Source organism: Pteropus vampyrus, unplaced genomic scaffold, assembly GCF_000151845.1.
Source record: "Pteropus vampyrus isolate Shadow unplaced genomic scaffold, Pvam_2.0 Scaffold303, whole genome shotgun sequence".
NCBI classification, from domain to species: Eukaryota; Metazoa; Chordata; class Mammalia; order Chiroptera; family Pteropodidae; genus Pteropus; species Pteropus vampyrus.
The window spans coordinates 2389326-2400863 of NW_011889084.1; the positions used below are offsets into that span (position 1 = coordinate 2389326).

At 59.4% G+C, this 11538-nt stretch overlaps 1 protein-coding gene across 4 annotated transcripts; it reads left to right on the plus strand.

Annotated features, from left to right (window-relative positions):
* Positions 1-6: 6 nt before the first annotated feature.
* Positions 7-10829, plus strand: SLC9A3R2 (SLC9A3 regulator 2). Of its 4 annotated transcripts, none has more exons than XM_011376903.1 (7): positions 7-264; positions 2758-2958; positions 8142-8321; positions 8598-8751; positions 8829-8872; positions 9417-9482; positions 9698-10829. In XM_011376903.1, the coding sequence occupies exons 1-7, from the start codon at positions 52-54 to the stop codon at positions 9854-9856; spliced, it is 1017 nt and encodes a 338-aa protein (XP_011375205.1). In that variant the 5' UTR covers positions 7-51; the 3' UTR covers positions 9857-10829. The 4 variants fall into 4 exon arrangements, with proteins under 4 accessions (XP_011375205.1, XP_011375206.1, XP_011375207.1 ...); XM_011376904.1 differs by having other exon boundaries at positions 9417-9479; XM_011376905.1 differs by lacking the exon at positions 9417-9482.
* The last annotated feature ends 709 nt before the right edge of the window (positions 10830-11538 follow it).

An 11538-nucleotide genomic window follows, 5' to 3' on the forward strand; every position in this document is an offset into this window, starting at 1 on the left:
GGCCCTCAGCGCCGTGGCCAGCCCGTGGCCGGCCGGTGGGCAGCTGGCGCCATGGCCGCATCAGAGTCGCTGCGGCCGCGCCTGTGCTGCCTGGTGCGCGGCGAGCAAGGCTACGGCTTCCACCTGCACGGCGAGAAGGGCCGCCGCGGGCAGTTCATCCGGCGCGTGGAGCCCGGCTCCCCGGCCGAGGCAGCCGCGCTGCGCGCGGGAGACCGCCTGGTCGAAGTCAACGGCGTCAACGTGGAGGGTGAGACGCACCACCAGGTGGGTGCATGCGCCGGGTCCCGGCCCGGGCGGGAGCGTGTCCCCACCCCGCGCTCGCGGAATAGAGCCAACGACCACTCAGCCCGGCGTTGCCTGCGCCCAGGCCTTAGCTCCCTGCTCGGGGCCAGGAGGGGGTCTTCCCAGGGCCTGCGTGTTCCCCTCCTGGAGGTGGTAGACGTAGTAGCCACGAAGACAGCGGCCGCCGGCCTCCTTCTTAGCACCCCCACACCCCCGCCAGGAAGCTCTGTCCTGCACCACGGAGGGGGGATCCTGGCAGGGAGGAGCCCGCACTGCGGCTTCTCAACTTGGCTCTTGCTCTTCAGGCTTGTTCTGGTCTCAATGTACCAAGTATTGGAGATCCCGACACCTTGGGGGCGTCTCCGTGCAGGGGAAGACCCTTGGTGCTTTCTGCATGTGTACAAAACTGGGTGTGTGTGAATGTGCAGTTCCCTCTGAGTGGTCACCCATGTGCACACACATCTGTCTGTGCTTGCATCAGTGAGTGTGTATGTGTGCTGGACTGTGTATGTGAATATACCCGTCTGCACCCTGGGTTTGTGTGTGTGGACAGATCTTCATGCCTAGATGTGTGTATGTGAACTTGGTTGTGTGTGTGAAAACATACAGGTCTACACATCTAGATGTGTGTGTGAGTTGTGCCCTGTATGTGTGTGTGTGCATGTATGTGTGTGTGCGCGCGCGTGCGTGTGTGTGTGTGTGTGTGTGTGTGTGCAGGCCTGTGTGTGTCTACCTGCCTGGCTGTGTGTTGTCGTCAGTGTAGTGTTGTATGCCTTGGCTGATACTGTCTGGGTCCTGGTGGGAGTCACTGCTGGTGGCAGCACATTCCTCTCTTTGGAGGCTGCCTGGCCCTGCAGGGATCACCAGCTGCAGCCCCCTGCTTCCTGCAGCTGGAGATGAAGGCCTGAGGAAGGGCAGGGTCTCCTCTCTGCAGGTTCTGACCCCTGGGGGTGTCAATCTTCCACTGGCCGGGGACTTACCTGGGTTAGATCCAGCTTCCTTCCACTCCTTCTGCTTAGGGTCTTCTGTGTCCCCCAAGTACCTTTGCATTCATGACCTGTTTGTATGGCCAGCCGTGGGCCCTAGAGATTAGTATACTGGTCTTTGACTGGGTTGGGAGCTGAGCACCGCTCTACTGCTGGGTTCTTATCTGTCCATCTGTCTGCTATCCTGTCTCCCACCCAGCATGTCAACCTGATAAGGCTATTTGCTAAAGGAGGGAGAGGGTCAGGGCCAGAGGGCTTGGCTTGACAGGCCACAGGGAAGCCTGACAGAGCTGGTGCCTGGCCTCTGTTGAACAGTCATTGCCAACCTTGCCCCTTTATCCCAGGCCTCTGGATAGTAGTCTAAGAATTTCACATACAAAAACCTGTGGGACCCTTCCATTGCCTCAAAAGAGAGGGCATGCAGTTATAGCTCCTATCTTACGGATTAAAAAAAACTGATGCTTGGAGATGTTGGGTGACTTTGTTAGGATCCCACAATCAGGAAGCAGCAAGTTGCTGGGGTCCTGCTGTGGCTCTCAGAGTCACCAGGAGAGGAGGGACTGAGGATGCTGGGAGAAGATGGGCCTGGTTCAGACCCTCCTCGCTGTTGACAACTTTTGCCAGGCAGCTGGTGGCGAGCAACCCCATCTGCCCTCCTTTGGGGGTGGGGGTGTTATCCTTCCTTCCCCAATGCGCAGTGGGTACTTCTCCTCCCTGCAGGGCATAAACTGGCGTGCATGCCCCATGGCCACCCACGTGCTCTAGATACTTCACAGGCACCTGCATAGATACACAGATGGCCACATGCCACACTTGTCCCACAGTTGGACCTGCCCCTCCCCACCTCCGCCTGCTGGCTCTGAATCCTGCTTATCAGGTCATGTGTGGTACCCAAGTAGGTGCCTTGCCACAAGGACCCAGGACTTACACCCTCTGCCGGCACCGCAGAAATGGGTCTGTGTTCATGCTCTGTATTGAACGGAGGGCGTGAAGGCAGGGGTATAGAATTACATGCTCCACCACTGAAGACAGAAATGGGCACAGACACACCCAGGATGACACCCAGGGAGACGCCTCTCTCAAACCCAGACTGAGGACAGACCTTGAAATAGATGGATGGGCACACATGCAAGCCGCACATACTAGCACGCGGAAAACCTGAAACTCAGCTGTGTACCATTGTTGTCACTTCCATACAGGCTGCCTCACCCACCTTCCCGGCCCCTCCTGTTGAAGATCCTGACCTGAAGCCTGGGGACCCCTCTGTGGCCTGTGCAGCTGGGCCCTAGTGTCAGGAGCCCTGGGAGGGGAAGGAGTGAGCTGCTGGAGCCCGGGGGTGGGGGGTGGAGCTGGCAGGCCTCTCAGTCCAGCTGCCCACCCCTGGTAGGCCAGCCGCCTACCCACGAGCCCTGCCAGTCTTGGGTGGTGCCACTGTCCATGTGCTGCTCAGAGAGCTGGCTGCTTACCCACCACCACCTGCCTGTCCCAGGTGGTGCAGAGGATCAAGGCTGTGGAAGGGCAGACTCAGCTGTTGGTGGTGGACAAGGAGACTGACGAGGAGCTGCGCCGGCGGCAGCTGACCTGCACAGAGGAGATGGCCCAGCGAGGGCTTCCACCTGTGCATGACCCCTGGGAGCCAAAGCGGGACTGGATACATGTAGGCAGCCTCAACTCCGAGGCTGGCCAGAAGGTATGGCGAGCTCTGCCCACAGGAACCACCCTGGCCTCTCCCAGAAACACCGTCTTGACCTCTTGACGGCAGTTTCTATTTCTGCTCACCTCCAGAAGTCTCTCTTTCAGTCCCTTCTACCTCTTGGGGCCCTTTTCTGCCTCTGGTTGACTATTCCCTTTCTGCTCTCAGTCTATTCCAAGCTGGGTGAGATCAGGGCAGTCTGGTCCCTGGCCCCTGTCTCTGTCCCTCTTCCCCAGGATGCTCATCCGAGCCACCTGATCTAGGGAGGGTCACTCTGACAAGCCCCTCTTCCCTGCCTAGGGGCTGAGGAACCTAGGGAAGAGCTGCTGGGATGTCCCAGGATTGAGTGTGCCCAGCTCTGTGCCTGTGTGGGAGTCTATCTGTCTCTCTGTTCCTGTGTCTGTCTAAGGAGACTGCTTGTGCTGTGAGGGCGTTGTGGGGTAGGGGGCTGGCCCTCTGCGGGCAGTGCATGGTTGGGGGCACCTAAGGGGACTTTCTAAGCTGGGCGCTCATTGTGCAGGCTATATGGGTGGGACACATCTCTTTTGCCTTCCCCTCCAGGCCAGAAGAGCTGGTAAAGAATGGGGGGCGCAGGTTCCATTTCCTTCTAGGTAGCTGGGCCTGGGGGGTGGCCCTACCTGGGCAGCACTTGGAGGCCAGGTGGAAGAGCCTGAGACTGCCTCATTCTTCTCTCCTGAAAGCCCCATGTTATTCTCTCTCATGTCTTCTCTCCCCTCAACCCCGCCTTATTTTTTAATAAAGAAAAACAAATTCCTTTGTGGGATTCAAGCTTAGGGGTTCCCCAGATCTCACTGTGAGAACCACTGGCCTGGGTCCAGGGGAGATGTGAAATCTGAAGTTTCAGGGTGTGCCGGGGACCCTGACATTTGCTTTGTCGCATGCCTGTGACCTGAACCCTGCAGGCCCTGTCCTGGGGGAGATGGCATTCCAGAGGGGAAGTCAGCTAAGGCACAGGCCTGCAATTTTTTGTTCTCTTGGGCTCAAGGGCAGAGAACCTCTGGGGTCTCAGTGCCATGGTGCCAAGCTTTGGAGTTCGCACTTTGCCCTCGGGCCACGGAAGGCTGGAGTAGGAGGGTGTTAGGGTCATATTTGTGATTTCAGGGATGATGGGTTGGCTGGCCCCTCCATGCCTCACTCTTTCCTAGGCATATCACCACCCCCCAGGAAGAGCCCCCCCTCTCAGGCGTTTGTCTATTGATTTAAACATAAATGGCTAAGTTCACCTTCCTGTGGAAAAACCCGCCCTTGGGCCTTATCTTCAGGGCGGAGTGGCCAAGGCACCTTGTCCTTGGGTGGGACCTTCCCCCTCCGCTATTTCAGGCTCTGGGGCTGCAGGAAGCCCTGGGAGGGGGCTTCCTCTGGGTGTATTTTTAGAGGAACAGAGTGGGGCCCAACTGGCAGTGGTCGGGGCTGGCCTGGGGAGAGGGACCCCCAGAAGGTCAGGGGAGGCCCAGGGGACAGGGTCTCCCTGTTCCTCCCAGCCAGAGACCCACCCTTTAGTTGGCTGAGCTCAGAGCATTAGAAGGAGGTGCTGGCTCTGGCTGACCTCCAAGAACAAGGCTTACCTTCTGTCCACCATGGGCTGTCAGAGAACGTGGGGGGCAATGCTTCCATGCAGGGCTGTGCTCTAAGGGGACAGTAGATAGTGAGGCGGGATGTGAGTGGTTTGCATGATGAAGGGCCCACGCCCGGTGCCTGTGGGAGGTAAGGACTGAGGTGGAGTCAGGGCCATGCAGGCCACTCACACCCTCTCAGCCTCAGTTTCCTCCTGTCCCAGGGATGGGAGGGGAAGAGGTGGGGTAAGGGAGGACACTGATGTGGGTAGCTCCTCCATTTCAGGGCTGTTGGGGCCTTGTCAGTGGTGACTCAGCCCTGGGCCAGACTGGGCTAGGGGTGGCTGCAGCTGCAGTGCAGCTGATCCTGATAGTGACGATTGGGGACAGCCCCCAAATAGCAAAAGCAACTAGCGGTGCCAGCCCATGGGGGCAGTAACAGACCCTGGGTCCTCCTTCCCCTCTCACCCAGACCGTGCCCCCACCCTCTAGTTCTGGGGATGAAAGTGAGGTGACAAAGTCTTGCAGGGGGTGACTGCTTGGCATAGGACCCAGTGCCTACAAAAGGGCTTTGGGGGTTTCTTGGCTCCTGTTCTTCCTCCCGCTTCCTGTGAGCTACGGCAGGACTGTCTTCTATTCTGGGGCCAGGGTCTCCTCCCTTGTGTCTCTGTCTCCCCAGCCCTGGGTCCTGGGAGCAGGGCAGGGCCTCCCAGCAGCTTCCTTCCTTCCCTTCTTGGGACGGAAACCTAGCTGGTGGGGGGGCACCAGGCTGGAGCCTGCGCAGGGGAGGGGGACCCAGCCACCACCCTGCTCCCCAAAGTGACTCAATCCCCATGTCCCCACCCATCCGTGGGGAGCCCAGGCAGCAGTGGGAGGTAGATAAATGGGGTGGCAGCCTGGGCCAGTTGGAGAGCTCATACCACTCCAGCTGGATGCTTGCTGTCTGCCACTTCTGTCCAGCCTCCATGGCCCGCTCTGGGAGTGCCACACCACCTGCCTGGGCCCCAGGAGCCCCTCCACGGAGCCCATCTCAGGGGCTTGTGCAGGTTAGGCGGGGTTGGTGCAGGGTGGGCAGTGAGGATCCCAGCAGCCAGCTTAGCCTGGGTCCCCCAGGGTCAGGAAAGGGGACTCAGAAGACCCTGGTGTGAGCCTGCTGGACCCTGAGCAACAATGAGGCCTTTCTCTGCCGGGGCTGGTGAGTCACTATCGAGGAGCGGGGGACACAGCTTGGCTCCCAGGGTATTTTCATGCTAGCCTGTTTGTCTGGTTACAGGCAGGGCTGGGAGACCAGGGCTTGTCCAGCTCTGGGGCGGCCCTGCTGGGAACCGTGGGAGCCTGAGGGTCTGGCTTGGAAGCTGCAGGAAGTGTTCTGAGCCAGTGCAGCGAGCTAGGAATGTGAGCAATGTGCTGGTCCGCCTGCGCCCCCTCCAGACACACTGTTGCCTGCTCTTGCAGCCGGGTCACTGCGTTGCAGCCCCTCAGCTTGAGGGTCTAGTGCCGGGCTTGGTGCTCTGAAGACGCTGGTCAGTTGTAAGGAGTAGGATGTAGTCTAGATGTGAGGAGAAATCTGTGGCTTATGTGGTGAGAGGCGGCTGTGCTTGGTTGAGGCAGGCATGGCCAGTATGGTCGTGAACCCGGATATGACTTCAGCCTGGCCTCATGGCCCCGAATACCCTCCCCAATCCTCTTCCCTTTGGGGGCCTTGAGAGACCCCGCCCTAGAGGTCACTGTAGAAGGCGTGAGAAGAGGCCACAAGGTTCCATGCTATGGGGCCGTCCTTTCACATATGTGCATCACTGTGTGCGTCTGTGTAGTTTGTTTGCAAGCGTAGGTTTGGATGTTTGGTCTCTTTCACCATGGGATGTACCTCTGCCACCTTGGCCCATGTCCACATACCAGGTTTGGTTATGTCACATTTCCAGCTTCTGTGTACAGTCCTGGCTCAGGATCTACTCCACCCTGGCCAGTCTCTAGGACCTGTGTTCTGATAGCCTGTACCTGAGAGGAACCTCTGGGGAGGTGTGGACCCTCTTCAGAGCCACAAACCTGTACTTCCAGGTGTATGTGCTTGGAGAGGGCACATGACTGTACAGTGGGACTCTGGAGAATTTGGGGGTTTCACCTCATGCCTCCAGTTCAGACCATGTTGCCCAGCTGAGCCCCCAGGCGACCGAGGAGAAGCAGCTCTGTCCCTGGAGTTCCTGGGATTATGGGGCCAGATGGTAGCCTGCAGCGGGGGTTCCCAGAGGGTGTCTGGAAAGGCTTTGGGGGTCAGGAAAGGGGTCCCAGAAGAGGGGTATAGGCTGGACAGGAAGAGGGTATACCTGATAAATAGGATGGCCCAGAGCCTGGGTCAAGGCACCCACTCTGTGAGGAAAGACATGCTTGGTCCCACAGCTAGATGGCCATCAATTGGCAGGCCAGAGCATTCAAAGTCAGATCTGGGCTCGGAAGAAGCTTGCAGGTCCGGAGGCTGGAGTGGTCCAGAGGGTGGCCTGGGCTGCAGGGGGACAGCTGCCTAAGGCCTGGAGATCTTCCCTGAGAGGCAAGAGGCCCTCCATTTAGTGCTGCGCCCAGCCCAGACTGGCCTAGGGTCCCTCAGCCACCAGTAGGAAAGTGGAGGGTAAGGGAGGGGCCCGGCGAGCACCCCTAGCCGCCACACTCTCACCTGCGCGCACACTCGAAACCTGAGCTGCAGCCTGCCTGCCCACTCTGGCCACCGCCATGTTTAATTGAGCACCAGCAGCCGCTGGCCACTCAGCACCGTGGTCACTACCCCAGGCCCCGGCTGGGTGGGGGTCTTGGGGCCTGGCCCCTGCCCACACAGCTCCCTGGCCCAGAGCCCTACTGCAGGATGCCAGAGGTAAAGCAAGGCAGGACTCTGGGGTGTGGATGGGGTACCCTCAGGGCATCATGGGTCTCCCTGTTCCAGCAGGATGGGTGGGAGGGCAGACCCCACCCCCGGTCCTCACTGTGCTCCTGCCCCAGCCCTAGTATGCCTTGTCTCTGGGTCCAGAAGGGAGGAGGGGGTGGGGGCAGCTCCAGCTTGCTCTGGAATGTGAAAGCAAACACTGCAGCACTGCCACCAGCCCTGTGGGAGAGAAAACAAAACTGCTCAGGCCTCGGCTTCTGCCAGCCCCGCACTCAGGGAAGGGAGCAGGGGAGGGGGCACTTGCAGGCGGGCCCGTGGGGACAGCCATTCAGGGACAGGACACTGTAGTGAGTGGCAACTCGTCACGCCTAGCCTGTTTTAGGACCCCTAGCCTGAGCTCAGCACTGTCTTTGAGCCTATTGATTCTCTCAACACCCCTGAAAGGCCCCTGGCCCCATCAGAAGTCATTTTTGGGTTTGAAAACTGAGGCTTTGCCCAAGATGTCACAACTGGAGCTTAGTCACAGGCAGCCTAATGGGCCCCTAGAGCATGGGCACACAGCGTTTGTCTCTGAGACCTGGGGTTGTCACTGGGCTGGAGCTGATGCCCAGTGTGGGGTTTGGGCTCCCACCCTTGCATCTCCACTGCTGTGGTGCATACTGGGGGCTGGAGGCCTTGAGGGGTGGGAGATCAGACCTGGATAGAGTTTGGCCCTGAGTCTCCTGTGCTTGCAGGATGTCAATGGGCCCCCAAGGGAGCTGCGCCCTAGGCTCTGCCACCTACGAAAGGGCCCCCAGGGCTATGGGTTCAACCTGCACAGTGACAAGTCCCGGCCAGGACAGTACATCCGCTCTGTGGACCTGGGCTCACCTGCCGCCCACTCTGGCCTCCAAGCCCAGGACCGACTCATCGAGGTACTTGTCACTGAGGCTTCAGGGTGCTGGGTGCCTGGTGTTTATCTGTGCCCATGTCCCCATCTGCATGTCTGTGCCTGTATCACAGGTGTGTGTCTGGGCCCCAGATCCTCCCTGGGAGGAGGGGAGATCCTGGGAACCTGAGCTGGCATTCCTCTTGCTGCTGCGGCTGGTGACAACACTGATGAATATTTGATGCCACACCTGGCTGGGCAGCTCTGGGGGCTGATGGGGGCCTGCCTTCAGGCAGTGCTGACCCTATGCCACTGGTGGCAGGTGAATGGGCAGAATGTGGAGGGGCTGCGCCATGCAGAAGTCGTCGCCAGCATCAAGGCACGGGAGGACGAAGCGCGGCTGCTGGTGGTGGACCCTGAAACGGATGAGTACTTTAAGCGGCTGCGGGTCACGCCCACCGAGGAGCATGTGGAAGGTGGGCTACTGCCCTGGGAGCTTGGGGGTGGGGTGAAGCATGGGTGCTGGGCAGCCATTAACACACTGTCCCTACAGGTCCACTGCCATCACCAGTCACCAACGGGACCAGCCCTACCCAGGTGAGAGTGTGGGTGGAAGTTAACAGGATTGGTCCAGGAGACCGCAGGGGCACCTCTGGGGGTCCCCAGGCCTGTCAGATCTCTGTCTTTGTATATTTAAAGTTGTGACACCCAATCTGGCCCCATCGCCCCCAGCTTTAATGCCCCCTATGGATCCTATCATTCATTGGTCAGCCATACCTCAGCCTCACAGGACAGGCAGGCACCTCCAGCCTCAGGGCTGCTGCCCTTGCTCTTCCCCTTGGCCAAAATGCCTGGTTACCTGGAGTTGTCCTCAGGCCCTAGCTGTCTCCAGGTGACACTCATGTGGGTGATTCCTGCATCAAAACTGCTCCCTATAGTGAGCTGGCCAGGGCCAGGCTACCTGCCTGTTCACTGCTGTACCATCCTGCCTGGGCTGGTCCTAGAGCATAGCAGAGGCTCGGTGCCTGCTGCCAAATGGAAGAATAAATGCAGCTGCAGTGGGTGTATGTGTGTATATGTATGTACACCAACGGCTCTTGGGCGGGGCTTCTGAAGCTACACCTTGCCCTTGGTTTCCCAGCTCAATGGTGGCTCAGCGTGTTCATCTCGAAGAGATCTGCCTGGCTTAGACAAGGACAATGAGGTAGCGAGTGTCTACCCACACACTGGGGGACCAAAGGCCTTTGGGGTGGGTGTCTGTGGAGCTGTCAACCTGGGCAGTAGGGCCACTGATTCCAAGAAGCCCTCCTGGGCTTGCTGCCCCAGCCCCACCAAGTGGCCTCTGGTGTGAGCTCCCTGGGAAGAGTCACCTGTCTAGGGGCTTGGGTCCAGGGCTCACTCTGGCCACCTGCCCACCCCCAGGATGGCAGCACCTGGAAGCGAGACCCCTTTCAGGAGAGTGGCCTCCACCTGAGCCCCACGGCAGCTGAGGCCAAGGAAAAGGCGAGAGCTACCCGGGTCAACAAGCGGGCACCACAGATGGACTGGAACCGAAAGCGTGAGATCTTCAGCAATTTCTGAGCCCCTCCCTGCCTGTTTGCTGGACCTGGGCCTTCTCCCCGCATGGACCTTGGGCCTCGCCCCTCGGGCCTAGAGCTTCCCAAACCTCAGTGGACTGGAGAGGGTGCATCTATCACCACCCAGGAACCAGCCCTCGCCCCAGTGAGTCCACCTCCTGGCCCCCTACTGGTGGGTGCTAGGGGAGCATGGCAGCAAGACTGGGGAGAGAGAGCCCCCGATATGTGAGACAGTGAGAGAGAGAGAGAGGAGAGGGAGAGGCAGCCGTGACCCAAGGGGCTGGGCCTTTGCTGCTCTGCCTGGGCCTGCTGACTTAAAGGAATTTGTGGTTTTGCTTTTTTTCAAAGAGCTCTAGTTCCACACATGTTTCCACTTAATACCAGAGCCCTCCCCCCCTCCTCCTAAGACACGCTCTCTAAATAATTGCAATAAAACAAACCTTTCTTGGCAAACCATTTCCTCACCACTCCCTCCCCCTCAGCAGCAGCTGTCCTGGGTGGGAGTCTCAGAGACTTCCTGAGACAGAGTGAGGGGAAGGCCCAGGCTGTTTGTGGGAGCTTCAGGTGAGGCTGGGGAGGCCAGATGTGGCTGTAGAAGCTTCTCCTCAGCCATGCCTTTGCTTTCTCTGGTATTTGGGGGAAGGTCTTTAGGTCAGGCTCCCTGTGTCCCTGCCATACCAGGGATCTGGGGGCAGAGCCTGGGCTCTTCAAGGGGCCAGAGGATGGAGGCCCCTCTGCCCCTGAAGAGGGCAGCCTCTGGATAGGCCCTTTGTTCCTGTGCCGCAGCCCCCAGGCCTGGGAAGGGGGGCTGTGCGAGAGCCTCTCCCAGGAGGGGCTCCAGGCTTTAGGCTCAGCCACTGCCTGGAGCCCTCCCCCAGGAGACTCTACCAACTCTGCCCTGAACCCCACCAACATTGTCGTCTGCCCTGTAAGCCATAGCGCATGTGCGCCCTTGGAATAAACAGGCCTTCCTCATACCCTCGGCTGTCTCTGTTCTTCCTGAGCCCTCAGTTGGGGAGGCTGTAGTCCAGGCTGGAAGGCAGCAGCCTGGCAGCTCCCTCCCCAGGTCTCAGCTGTTGGACACGGGGTCTCATTTCTAAGCCTCCCCTCCCTAAATCCCTCCACTGGGCTTCCAAACCCCGACTCCTCTCAGCTCATGCTCCCCCACCCTCTCAAGCCCACTAGGACCCTTGCCTTTTTCTCATTCTCTTTGGCACACTCTGGGGCTCTTACCCATCTCCTCTGCCTGTGGAGGCCTAGCCATTTGCTAGCACCTCTCCTGTGAAGCCTTCTGGGCTCCTGGCACCTAGTGCACAACCTCAGCTCTGGAGCTGCCTGCCCCCCCTCTTCTCACCCCCCGCCAGCAGGCACATAAAAGTCAGGCCCCCAGCCTGGGCCTACGGGTGTTCCTTTGGAGGCCAGGTGGCTCTGTAAGCACTGGGGTATGGGGCCTCCTGGCAGAGGTCAGGCTCAGAGTGTACAAGTTGGTGGGGGTGAGTGTTTCCAGGGCCCCAGCCAGATGCTGAGGGAGGGAAAAGGCCCAGGCCTTCGGCATCCCCAGTGGACTTCCCGGCAGCTGGATGCAGCTGGCTCCCACGATCCATCTCCTCCGTCATGGCTCCTGCACTCTTGCACACAACCCTCCCCCAGTACACAACTCAGATTGTCACGTCCCCATCCTGGCCT

Excerpts from the sequence above, each read along its gene's own strand:
- SLC9A3R2 (XM_011376903.1), top strand. The coding sequence starts at position 52 with ATGGCCGCATCAGAGTCGCTGCGGCCGCGCCTGTGCTGCCTGGTGCGC. Across the intron at positions 8,752-8,828 it reads CACCGAGGAGCATGTGGAAG|GTCCACTGCCATCACCAGTC; the intron begins GTGGGCTACTGC and ends CTGTCCCTACAG. Across the intron at positions 9,483-9,697 it reads TAGACAAGGACAATGAGGTA|GATGGCAGCACCTGGAAGCG; the intron begins GCGAGTGTCTAC and ends GCCCACCCCCAG.